Below are 12500 nucleotides of genomic sequence, written 5' to 3' on the forward strand. Positions count from 1 at the left end.
ATTGCACGATGAAAATCCATTCGTTTGGGGATTTTGGAGTTGGAATACTTTGGATATAATGTATGATGCCCCGTTTAGATCATGATAGAAAAGTGGAGAAACGTGTATTCTCGTTGGAGGAACGAGTACACACTGTTCATGAATTATGGAGATGTTCGAGTGTATGAAAAAGAAAGATATATATATATATATATGTAAAGAGAGAGAGAGAGAGAGAGAGAGAGAGAGAAAGAGAGTAAACGACGAGAACTCTTTTGGAAATATTTTCCAAGGGAGTTCAATAAAAGTTCGTATAATACATTTATCACGAACATTGATGAAAGCTAATAAAAAGATCGATTTATCTATCTATCTATCCATCTACATATCTATTTATATATAATCATTAATCTATTTAAATCTACATGATTATTTCAGACAAATATGATTAAATAAATATTCTTTGATAATAATATATTTATTTAATCATCGATTTTCCTATAAATTTAAACATTTATCATAATCGTAAAAAATATAATTTAATGCCGTCATTGTATAATTTCGTCCTTTGATTTCCCACGTGTATCTACGTATTAATCATTACTCTTGGCAAATAACAAAAGGATAAAATTGATAATACCAATTGTCGATTGCACGAGTATATATATATATATATATATATATATATACATATATAGTAATAATTTCGTAGTAATTAAATAGTAATTAAGTTTATCCGTTGTTCTATACATAGGTACGTATTACTCAAGCTGTATATCACATAGGTGGGTACGTAAATTTGTACGTGCACGCGAACATTTTGCAGTTACGTAATCGGAGCTTTTGATTTTAGATTGAGGGGGAAAAAAAGAAAAAAGAAAAAAAAGAAAAAAAAAGAAGGAAAAAAAAAAAAAGAAAAGTAGTGAGTATATATTCTCTCTCCTTGAACACAACGACGATGAATATTCATTCATTTGAGAAGAATATGAGAGTAACTTTGCTTTTTTCTTTTTTCGCTTTATTATTTTTTTCTTTCTTTCTCCTTTTTTTTTTCATTTGCCCTTTTATTATTTTCTATATTCCCTTTCTCTCTCTCTCTCTCTCTCTCTCTCTCTCTCTCTCTGTCTGTCTCTCTTTCTCTCTCACTCCTTCTTCTCTCTTTTTTCTCTATTCAAGAGACATTCCAGAACTTTAAAAAAAAAAGAGAGAGAGAGAGAGAGAGATAGAGGAGGAGAGAAAAGGAAGAAATAAAAAAAGAAAGGTCAATTTCTCTCTAAAAATGTATAAAGGTTAAACAGCACGTGCGTGACAAAGGACGCAAATGTTCCCGAACTAAAAATAATATTATTCGATATAATCACTTTCTGTCTCGCGATTTTAATCGACAATAAAAAAAAAAAAAAAAAAAAAAAAAAAAATGATAGAAAACCTAGAAGTGAAGGATGGATAAGATTTGAATAATATTGAAGAATTAAATTTGTTCTTACGAGATTTTAATGATCGCCCATCCACCCTCTCCCCCCGTTATTTGCCGTATATTACGTGTTCTTGGGTGGGGGGGTGGGGTGGGGAAATAAAAAAAACAAATAGAAGAAAAAGAAAAAAAAAACAAACAAAATTATAGTCGTAATATCGACTTTATAATATATCGAATTTACGAAAATTTATTGATTACAATAATAAAAATATAAACTAATTTTATCGAGATATTTTCGATTCGATAGAAATCTCATAAAAAAAAAAAAATATATATATATATATATATATATATACATATATATATAAACCTTAATGACGTGATTTACACGTTTAATATCTACTAATCATCTTTATCACGTGCGCATACGTGAATACACATAAACACATGTAACACACACACACATATATATATATATATATATATATATATATATCGTAGATATATAAACATCGAACAGGTAGATACAAATATTTAATACAAAAGTTCATACGTGTTCTCTCACGTGTATATAATACATTTCCTAGAGACATAAAATATTAATCAATAATCGTATGATATAAAAAAGAAAAAAAAAAAAAAAAAAGAAAGAAAAAAAAAGAAAAAAGAAAACATTCCGAGTTATATAATAGTTGTTTCATAGAACTCGTGTGAGTCAGCTGATCGCGAAATTATCTCTCTTTCTCTCTCTCTCTATCTATTTATCTATTTATCTATCTTTCTATTTCTCTCTCTCTATCTCTCAGTTAGAACGATCGATATGGATTTGCACAGACTCGAGAGGCTCGTCGAGCTCACATCGTTGTATACATATATATATATATATATACAAACACATACACATAGATAGACAGACAGACAGACATACATATATATATATATATATATATATGCTAAATTAGCGCCGATACAAAACGATCCCTCGTAGCTCGAGGAAATGCGAGAAATTCTCATTACGATCGTAGATACCTGTCTATATTGATCGTAAGATAGGGGGATGACTAGGTGGTAGTATCGGAGAAATATAAGAAGAAGAAGAAGAAGAAGATGATGATGATGATGATGATGAATAGAAAGAAGAAAGGAGAAGAAAGGAGAAAATAAACGAGGAAGGAAAAAAGAAATAAAGAAGAGTGAAAAGAGAGATAGACGAAGAGTATGATGAAAGAGAAATCCTCGTCATTGATCTTGCAGATTCCTTTTGGTCTGCCCTTGGCCAACCTTAACGTCGAGAATTCTACTTATATTTGATCTTGTTCTCTCTCTCTCTCTCTCTCTCTCTCTCGTTCTCGCAGTAGTTCGACGAGACCGGATGCGTACGATTTACATGCACTCGCTAGACCGTTACGTGACTCGATTCTTCGTAATCAGAACGAAAGAAGGACGAATATTTCTCTCTCTTTCTCTTTCTCTCTCTCTCTCTCTCTCTCTCTCTCTTTCTCTTTCTCTTTATCACTCTTTATCTTTTATCTTTATCTTTAATCTCGAAGAGATTCGCAACGTACGGATTTTTTCCTTTTATCGATCTAAAAACTCAACCGTAGATCAGAGATAAAGAGAAAAGAGGATATTTGGATTAGTTCTGTGTGTACGCGCCCTCTTGGGTACTTGGTAAATACTACTCCATTAGTTTTATCTTTTCGATCTATTTATTTTTCCTAATTGAACGTTCTTCTTAGTTTTGTACGAAACTGCTCTTTCGTTTCCTTTCGTTTCGTTTCATTTCGTTTCATTTTCTTCCTTACTTGTTATATTTTATTTCTTTATCCTTTTTCATTTGAAAAATTACTACGTTCGTTACAACTATATAAAAAGTTCGATATATATGTGTGTGTGTGTGTGTGTGTGTGTGTGTGCATTAAAAGAAAAAAAAAAGAAAAAAGAGAAAAAAAACAGAAAGAAGAAGGAAAGAAAATAAAAAAATTTATAACAACAAAAAAAAGAAAAAAAAGAGAGAAAAGAAGAAAAGAAAATGGAAGGAAGAAAATAATGAATTTTTTTTCTTTTTTTTTTTTTTTTTTTTTTTAACTTTCCAACGAAGAAAATATTATTTACAATAAATTAGATATCATTTTAATCGATCAACGATCGAAATAAAACCAATGGAAAACGAATTAAATGATATTTATTATTTGTTAATTATCGTCATTCGTTTCAATAGCTTCAATTAGAAATTTCTTTCGAGACTTATGAGCTTCAAAAGATTCTCTTGGAAAATCTTACATCCTTTCTTTCTTTCGCATCTTTTTTTATTTTCCCTATTTGTTGTTTCCTGTTTTCTTTCTTTTTTCTTTTTTTTTTTTTTCCTGTACGACTGAATGAAGAGACTTTTACCTTCTCTTTCGTAAGAAGAGATAAATCATCGATTCATTTCGAATAGAAAGAACGTAGTTTTATCGACGCTTGGAAAAAATGACGATGCTTTTCTATCTCTTTTCTCTCTCTCTCTCTCTCTCTCTCTCTTCTCCCCCCTCTCTCTCTCTCTCTCCTTGACGTTCCTATTCAACTTCTAATTCCTTACGTACCATCGCGGAATGCGAATAAAGAAGACGCGACAGGACGGGTATGCTTTTCCTTCGACGTCAAGTCTCGTCGCATTTTAACTGCTCTCTCTCTCTCTCTCTTTTTTCCTCTCCCTCCCCTATCTCTTTCTCTCTCTCTCTCTCTCTCTCTCTCTCTCTTTCTTTTGTCCATGAATTGATATGTAATCCCGAGTATTTTTATTCGTCGAGATAGGCAATCAAAAGATATTCGTATTTTCTTTCATATTTTCTTTGACTCTTTTTTTTCTTTTTTTCTTCTGTCTCGTTGATTCTTTTTCATTTTCTTTTTCTTTTTTCTTTTTTCTTTTTTTTTTTTGTTTTATTCGTTCGACTCCTTGGCGCAAGCAAATATCTTTATCGAGAGATATCCGTCGAAATATATGTTATCTTCTTATCCACGTAAATGCGATAGAAATTTCGTACAGAGCGTTATTTCATTTTTATTTTTATTTTTATTTTTTTTTATCCTTTTCTCGTATGCACTGACGACCTCTCCCCTTAATCCCATCCCTGGTCTCCCCCCCCCTCCCCGCGCCCCAATCTCCAACTCGACGCCCTGGCGTCGTCATAGTAAACTGAGGCTTGGTATAATAAATCTCGTAGAAAATTCGAAAACACAACTATCAAGTTGGCTCGCTCGATACGATAAATTTTGTCTAAAGCTATCTGGCGCACTTACGTGTTCCTTAAATTGCGGCTATCTAAAAGAGGGTAAACGGCGTCGTCTAGTCCGGAATTGTGTCTCGATTTCATTCGATTCGATTTCTAAATCGAAATCGAATCGAATCGAATCGAATCGAATCGAGTCGTCTTACTTATCTTCCTAACATTTTTAGTAAGGTCATCTTTCTCGCCAAGTTTTTCTTCTTCCTTTTCTTTTCTTTTCTTATTCTTTTTCTTTTTTTCTTCTTTCTCTCTTATTTCTCCCCCACGGAATTTAAAATGTCTAAACTCCTTTTCAAACGAGAAACCGAATAATATACATACATATATATATATATATATATATATATATATATATATATATATTATATTGAAACTCTCTTCCGACTTCTATTTAAAATCAGCTAAACTTTAGTAGAATCCCGGTGAATATTCCGTTCTAATATATTCCTTGAATTATTACTGCATTAATATTGAAATGTCATTATAAGTTCTTAGATATACATTTTCATTGTATTTTATTTAAAAACTGCCGTCTAAAAGGTTGAAATGGTATGTCATGGATAAAAATATTATTGACGATGTGACTTTTAAAATGAATAATTATATTCTTCAAAGGATTAATTATCGTTGCCGTTTGAAAGCTAACAGAGAACGCTAATTAATATTGCGATTCAATGGTAATAGAAATAGAAAAGAAGTAGAAATTATTATTATATACCTATATATATATAATTATTATAATAATGATAGCTATGTATATATATATATATATATACCTGTAAAAAGAGAGAGAGAGAGAATACTTTTATCTTGATCTCCTTTGATCAGTGAGTCTCAGTAATAAAACGGAGCATTATATATTTTATCGTGGATATGTATCTACTTATGTATAACTTAATGTCGTTCTCCCTACACGTGAACATATCCATATCTTTTTTTTTATTTCTCTTTTTTTATTTTTTTATCTTTTTTCTGACATAATAAGAAACCATCAGTGCGTGAGAATAACCACTTGCGATGTCCATCAATGAGAAAAAGAACAAGGTATATATATATATATATATCTTGAATGTAGTTCTAACCGAAGTCATCTTTCATCTTTTGAATGGTACTCAAAGATACGTCAAATAAAAGAAATCGAATAAAATGACATTAGCTTTTACCACGAATATAGATACATATTTATATAGACAGTTATATATATATATATATATCTATGTTTGATTTCGTCATCGGAGAAGTTAAGATATAAATGGATGAATAAAAAGATGATAAGAATAAAATGAAATAAGAAAAAGAAATAAGGGAGAGGGAAGAAATACATAAGCGGATAAGAAAATTGAATCGCTAATATGAAATGCATCGATTTGTCTGTCTCTGTCTTATCTCCCTTTTATCAATCGCAACGTCAAATTTTATATACATATATATATATATATATATATAATCCGTTATTTCAAGAGATAAATTCGATTATTGATTGTGAAATATCTTAGTGAATATCTCGTTGAGATTTCTATATTTCTTCTCTTCTGAATCATGAGAATTCAATTTCGAGATTGAAGGGTTCTCTTATAAGAATTTGAGTTCATCGAACTTTATTCATCCTTTTCCTTCTCCCATTCTCCTCGTCCCCACCCCCTCTCTCTATCTCTCTATCTCTTTCTTACTTTCTTTCTTTTTTAGTCTTGAAATTGCATACTGAATACGATGCAAACAAGTTCTAATTTTGCTGAAGGAAACTAGTAAAGAGCTTTCGAGATATCCTACGAATATCTCCATACCTTTTACAATTTTTTTTCATCTTACATTATACGTAAAGATATGCATACATATATATATATATATATATATATATATATATATATATACATACACACACAAACGGATACATATATTCGTTCGCAGTCTTGTTATCGACATATAATTCTTTTTTTTCATCCTTTTTCATTTTCAGAAAGAACAATGAAAAATATAGAATAAGAGATAGACAGACAGATAGACAGATAGACAGAGAGAGAGAGAGAGAGAGAGAGAGAAAGAGATAAAGAGAGATAGAAAATGAGAGAGAGAGAGAGAGAGAGAGAGAGAGAGAGAGAGGTAGTAATGTATGGTGAATATTTTATAAAGAAAAGGGTCCGCACACACATATCACCTTTTATTTCACCCGCTAGTCGATGAAGCGTGCTTATCGTCTTACCGGGCCGACGCTTTCTATATCAACCCGTAGCGAAGGTAATCGACCTAAATTTACCGAGGGCGGGGAGGGGGGAGGAGGGAGGGGAGGGGGGAAAAAACAGCGGATTGTAAATTACGGGCGCACAGGATGAGTGTACTTGACACGGCCCTGTCCCATCAGACCGACCACGCTAGATGAAGAGAGAGAAAGAAAGAGAGAGAGAGAGAGAGAGAAAGAGACAGAAAAAGATAGAGAAAGAGAGAAAGAGAAAGAGAACGCGTCATTCAAGGTTACCTGCTCTTCCGTTGCGTCCTCGTTTCGAGTGGTGACAACCGAGAAACTGTCGCGAAGATATAAAAGCCTTCAAGAGTGAAATGTATATGCAAAACTCTCTTTCTCTTTAACACGCACGAATAAACTGTGGTATAGTTTGAATATACGCATAAATACGGATTGAGAGAGAGAGAGAGAGAGAGAGAGAGAGAGAGAGAGAGAGAGAGAAACATGTGTTCTGGCATGCACGCTTATATCATCAAATGCAAGAGTATCCGAAGTACCTGAGGAATTATCGAATTTTTCGAAATACTTTCATTATTGAAAAAGCTTCCTTTCTATTTTTTTTTTTTTTTTTTACTTTTTTTCCTTTCTCTCTCTCTCTCTCTCTCTCTTTCTATATATATATATATATGTATATATGTACATATATATGTATATTTTATACAGCATACTGAATAGAAAAGATATATAGATATTTATGGAGATAGCAGCGAGGTTTTGAATGTGAGAGTGGGTTGGGGTGGGGTAGATAAATAGATAATTTTATTATTTCTATATTCGGTTAGATAAATTGTGATAACGTTAAAGTGAAAAGTATATCCTGATAGGAAGATGCGCAAATGATTTTGTATGTCCTTTTTCTTAGTTTGAAATGAAAGTAAAGTTAGAGAAAAAGAGAGAGAGAGAGAAAGAGAGAGAAAGTGAGTGAGAAAAAGAGGGAATTTTTGTTTCTTTTTTTTTCCATTTTTTTTCTTTCAACATAGCAAACGTAAAACGGGTTGATTGATTGCTTGCTAATAGATCTTAGCGTTTCGTGTTTGCACCCCAAACAGAATCGAAATAGAGATCGCTGATAGTTTGAAAATGTAAAGTGAATTGCATTACTTTGTGATAGAATTCCTTTAGGTGTATTTATTTCGAGTATGTGTTTAATCGTTAGAAGTTTGATCGGTTGATCATTAGAATTGGATATTAAAAGGGTTGAAAATAATTGAAATAAAATTTTTATTTATAATTTATAATTCAATATAATTTCTATGTTCAATTCAATTCAATTCAATACATTATATTACATTAGATTTAGTTTAATATCATTTGACTCGTTTGTTAATTTATTTATTTGTTTATTTATTTGTGCTTTCAGATCGCTTAAGGAGGAACGATACGATGAGGATCGGTCTAATGTTAAACTTCCTTGGGATATCCATGACGTAAGATCTTAGTTTATAATTTGGCTGCTCGAAAAGAAGAGCAGCTGTTATAAATAAGGAGAAAGAAAAGAAGAAAAGAAAGGAAGGAAGAAAGGAGGGAAGAGAAAGAAATAAATAGAGAAAGAGAAGAGACAGAAAAAGTGAGAAATATATAGAGTGTTAAATAAATAAATAAATATATATATATATATATATACATATATATATGTATATATATATATATATGTATGTATATATAGGAGTTTTGATGATAGAATGACGATGCTAACGACAGCGTCTGATCGTCCGGAGGCCTCGTTGATCGGCGTGACGTCGGTCCTGGACTTAGCCTCAGGGAGTAATCTCAGTTTGTCTAACAACATAACAAATGGGGAAGAGTCAAAGGGTCAGGATCCATGGCGCGACGTATCATTGACCATATTAAAGGGTTGTATACTTGGTTGGATCATAGTTATGGCGGTATTTGGTAATTTATTAGTGATGGTGTCTGTAATACGTCATAGAAAATTACGGATTATAACGAATTATTTCGTTGTCTCGCTCGCGCTCGCGGACATGTTAGTTGCCATGTTCGCTATGACATTTAATGCCAGCGTACAGATATACGGTCGATGGCTTTTCAGTCATTTCATGTGCGACGTTTGGAACTCATTGGACGTCTACTTCAGTACTAGCTCGATTCTCCACTTGATGTGCATCTCGGTTGATCGTTATTATGCGATCGTGAAGCCTCTCAAGTATCCCATCAAGATGACGAAGAGAGTGGTAGCTTGTATGCTGCTAGCTTGCTGGTTATCACCGGCCATCATATCATTCGTACCGATATTCAACGATTGGTATACCACCAGTGAGCACAGCGCACACCGACAGATCCATCCAGAAACGTGTTTGTTTCGCGTTAACACTGGTTACGCGATTATATCGTCGTGCATATCATTTTGGATACCTTGTACGATAATGATGCTAACATATTACTCGATCTTTAAAGAGGCAAATCGTCAAGAAAAACAAATGCACAGTCGTTTAGGTAACGCTATGTTAATGGGCCATAGATCGAGTAAAGATCTGAACAATCTTAATGGTGAATTAAATAGTGCCGGTTCATCGAAAACATTAACCCTCAACGAGATAAATACGGATCAATTGCATACGCCTACAAAGGACAAGAACATAATGAAGATGAAGAGGGAACATAAGGCTGCTAGGACACTTGGAATAATAATGGGCACCTTCATACTCTGCTGGTTACCGTTCTTTCTATGGTACATTTTTTCGATCTTTTCGAGAAACAAAAACAAACGAAAAAAACAAAACAAAAGAAAAATATTCAATTTCGATCGGGAGAGGGGAGTGGGAAAAAGAAGAAAAATAAAACTTTATCACTTAGTAAAATGAACTAACAGTAAATATTGCTCGATCACAATTTCTGATCGTTATGACAAAAATTCGATCGAGACGATAATAATAGATATAATTACGATTGAATAATGAAATGATCGAGATCTATGATAAAAATGATTGATTTGAGATAATATTTAAAAGGATTAATTGATTAACTTATTAAAAGACACATAAAAAAAAAAAAAAAAAAAAAAAAAAAAAAGAAGATATTTCAACGTAGATAATCATTAGTCTATTATTAGTTTTTAATTATTCGTCTCTTTTTCTTTTTTCTTGTTTCTTTTTTCTTTTCTTTTTTTTTTCCTTTTCTTTTCTTTTTTTTTTTTTTCTTCTTCTTCTTTTAGGTACGTCATAACAGCACTGTGCAAGACGTGTCCATGTCCCGATATCGTCATTGCTATATTATTTTGGATAGGATATGCCAATTCGGCGTTAAATCCGCTGATATACGCATACTTCAATCGTGACTTTCGGGAAGCTTTCAAGAACACCCTACAATGCGCCTTTTGTTCACTCTGCAAACGGCAGCCGTCCGATCTCGAAGCATTGAACTTCCGCCGGCCATCCCTAAGGTACGATCTGGTCTAACAATTTGAGGTATGCACTTTGTTCTCTTTTTTTCTCTCTCTCTCTCTCTCTCTCTCTTTCTCTTTCTCTCTCTTTCTTTTTCTGATCTATCTATCTTTATATCACTTTAGATCTCCCGATCCAATTCCATTTCTAATTAATTCCATTTAATCAAATATCGCTTCCATTTTTTTTCTCTTTTTGTTCTTCTTCTATCTCGTATAACTTTCGCTTTCTTATATATATATATATATATATAGATATTTAAATAGTTTAATACAAATCATCTGTATGATAACGCGTTCGCATGGAAAATAATCTTTCTCTTGATCCTTTTTTCTTTTCATTTTTTTTTTTATTTTTCTTCTTTTCTTTACTTTTCTTTTTTTTTTTTTTCTTTCTCTATCTATATCTATCTATCTATATCTATCTATCTATCTATCTATCTATCTATCTTTGTTCTCTGGCGACTCATTGGCATCTGCTTGCTGCATCTCGGTATCACCGGAACGAAATAGAGACATAAAACGAATGTATTTAAATGGGACGAGATCTCACTTCCTGTCACATTATATCTCTTCTGTCCATGGACCATCCTCACATTCCCTCCTTCTCTCTCTCTCTCTCCATCCCTCCCATCCTCTCCTTTCCTTACCATCATCATTCTTACTCTTAACCTTTTACCTTTCTCCTCTTACGTCCTCTCCCCCGACCGTAGTGTCAGGGATGATACGAAAGTTCTGTCACAGGCAAAGTTTTACAGTGAGTCGTAAATTAAAAAAAAAAAAAAAAAAAAAAAAAAAAAAGAAAGAAAAAAAATAAAGAAAGTAAAGGAATAGAAAAAATTCTCTCCTTTCATTTTTCTCTTTCTTTCTTTCCTTTCTTTCTTTTTCGTTCTTCTTCGCTTTTCTTTTTTATTTATTTATTTGTCCAGCTCTTTTCGTTTTTCTTTTTCATAATCGTCCTTCGCCATTGCTCTAATTTGATAAAGAAAACCGCGAATGTTCGCGGTAAGGATCAAATTTCTTTTCCTTTTTTTTTCCTTTTTTTTTTCTCTGTTACGCGTGAATCTTCATCTCTCTTTTCTTCCTTTTTTCTTTTTTAATTTAATTTCACTCGTTCTCATCGCCTTACCCCAATAGATAAGAACGATCTCACGTTTTTTGTTCGTTGTTATTGTCGTCGTCCTATGTCCTTCGTCGTCGTCGTCGTCGTCGTCGTCGTCGTCGTCGTCATTGTTGTTGTTGTCGTCGTCGTCGTCGTCGTTGTCATCATCGTTGTCCTTTCGTGGTCGTCGTTGTTACTTGTTATTCTTTTCTTTTTCCCCCTTTTTCTTTTTTCTATGTTCTTTTTCCTCTCCTTTTGTCTTTTTAATTTTGTTCAGTCTCGTATGGATCACGCGCGTGTGCGCGTGTACGTGTGTGCGTGTGCGCGTGTGTGCGTGTGTGTGTGTACATGTTTGTGTGTAAAAAGTACCTTGAATTCGTCGAAGAAGAAAAACAGTATGCGAGGTGTATACCTCTCTTTTGATTTTAGGATAAACGACAGGACTTTTGAGTCAGCCGAATACACGGAAAGGGTATGAAAGTACACACTCTATCAAACTGAATTAACAGCGTCAGGTACTGTGGAATAATGCAATGCACAATCCCACCCCTAACCCACCCACACACCCACCCATCCACCTACCTTCTCCAATAGATCAACATATATATATATATATATATATATATATATATATAAATTTTTAATCAATCAACGATTTGTTACTTGCGACGAATAATTATTTCTTTCAGGTTTATCCATGTTGCACGTATACATACACGTACACGTACACACATAGATATACATACAACGTATACATATATATATATATATATGTATATGTATGTATGTATGTATGTGTGTGTACAAGATGCATGCTTCGTTCATTTTAGAGAAAGAAATAAAAAGAAAAAAAGAAACTTCATATCTCGAACAAGGAATGATCTTTCATTGTCATTAACGCTGCTATCATTATTTATCATTATCTAATATTTTTCGCTACTGTCTACCTCTCTCTCTATCTCTCTCTCTCTCTCTCTCTCTCTGTCTCTGTTTCTGTCTCTATCTCTGTCTCTCTTTGTCGTTTACAACTTCTTCTTCTCTATTTTTTCTTTTTTTCTTTTTCTCTTTTTCGTCGTTTTACCAATTACGCAAAC

General features: G+C 32.8%; 1 protein-coding gene across 16 annotated transcripts in view; it reads left to right on the forward strand.

Moving 5' to 3' along the window:
* The window catches only part of LOC118447968 (octopamine receptor beta-2R), a 58365-nt gene that overhangs the window by 42513 nt on the left and 3352 nt on the right, over positions 1-12500 (forward strand). For 11 of the 16 annotated variants that reach the window (XM_035880578.2, XM_035880580.2, XM_035880572.2 and 8 more), the window contains 3 exons: positions 8265-8471; positions 8571-9593; positions 10077-10304. In XM_035880578.2, the coding sequence (XP_035736471.2) occupies positions 8587-9593; positions 10077-10304 (1235 nt within the window). In that variant the 5' untranslated portion in view covers positions 8265-8471; positions 8571-8586. Of the gene's footprint in view, positions 1-8264; positions 8472-8570; positions 9594-10076; positions 10330-11835; positions 11922-12500 lie in introns of all 16 variants that reach the window. The other 5 variants (XR_004840019.2, XM_035880583.2, XM_035880582.2 and 2 more) reach the window with 5 other exon arrangements.

This window comes from Vespa mandarinia, chromosome 19 (genome assembly GCF_050613455.1).
Source record: "Vespa mandarinia isolate Hongniang chromosome 19, ASM5061345v1, whole genome shotgun sequence".
Taxonomy (NCBI): domain Eukaryota; kingdom Metazoa; phylum Arthropoda; class Insecta; order Hymenoptera; family Vespidae; genus Vespa; species Vespa mandarinia.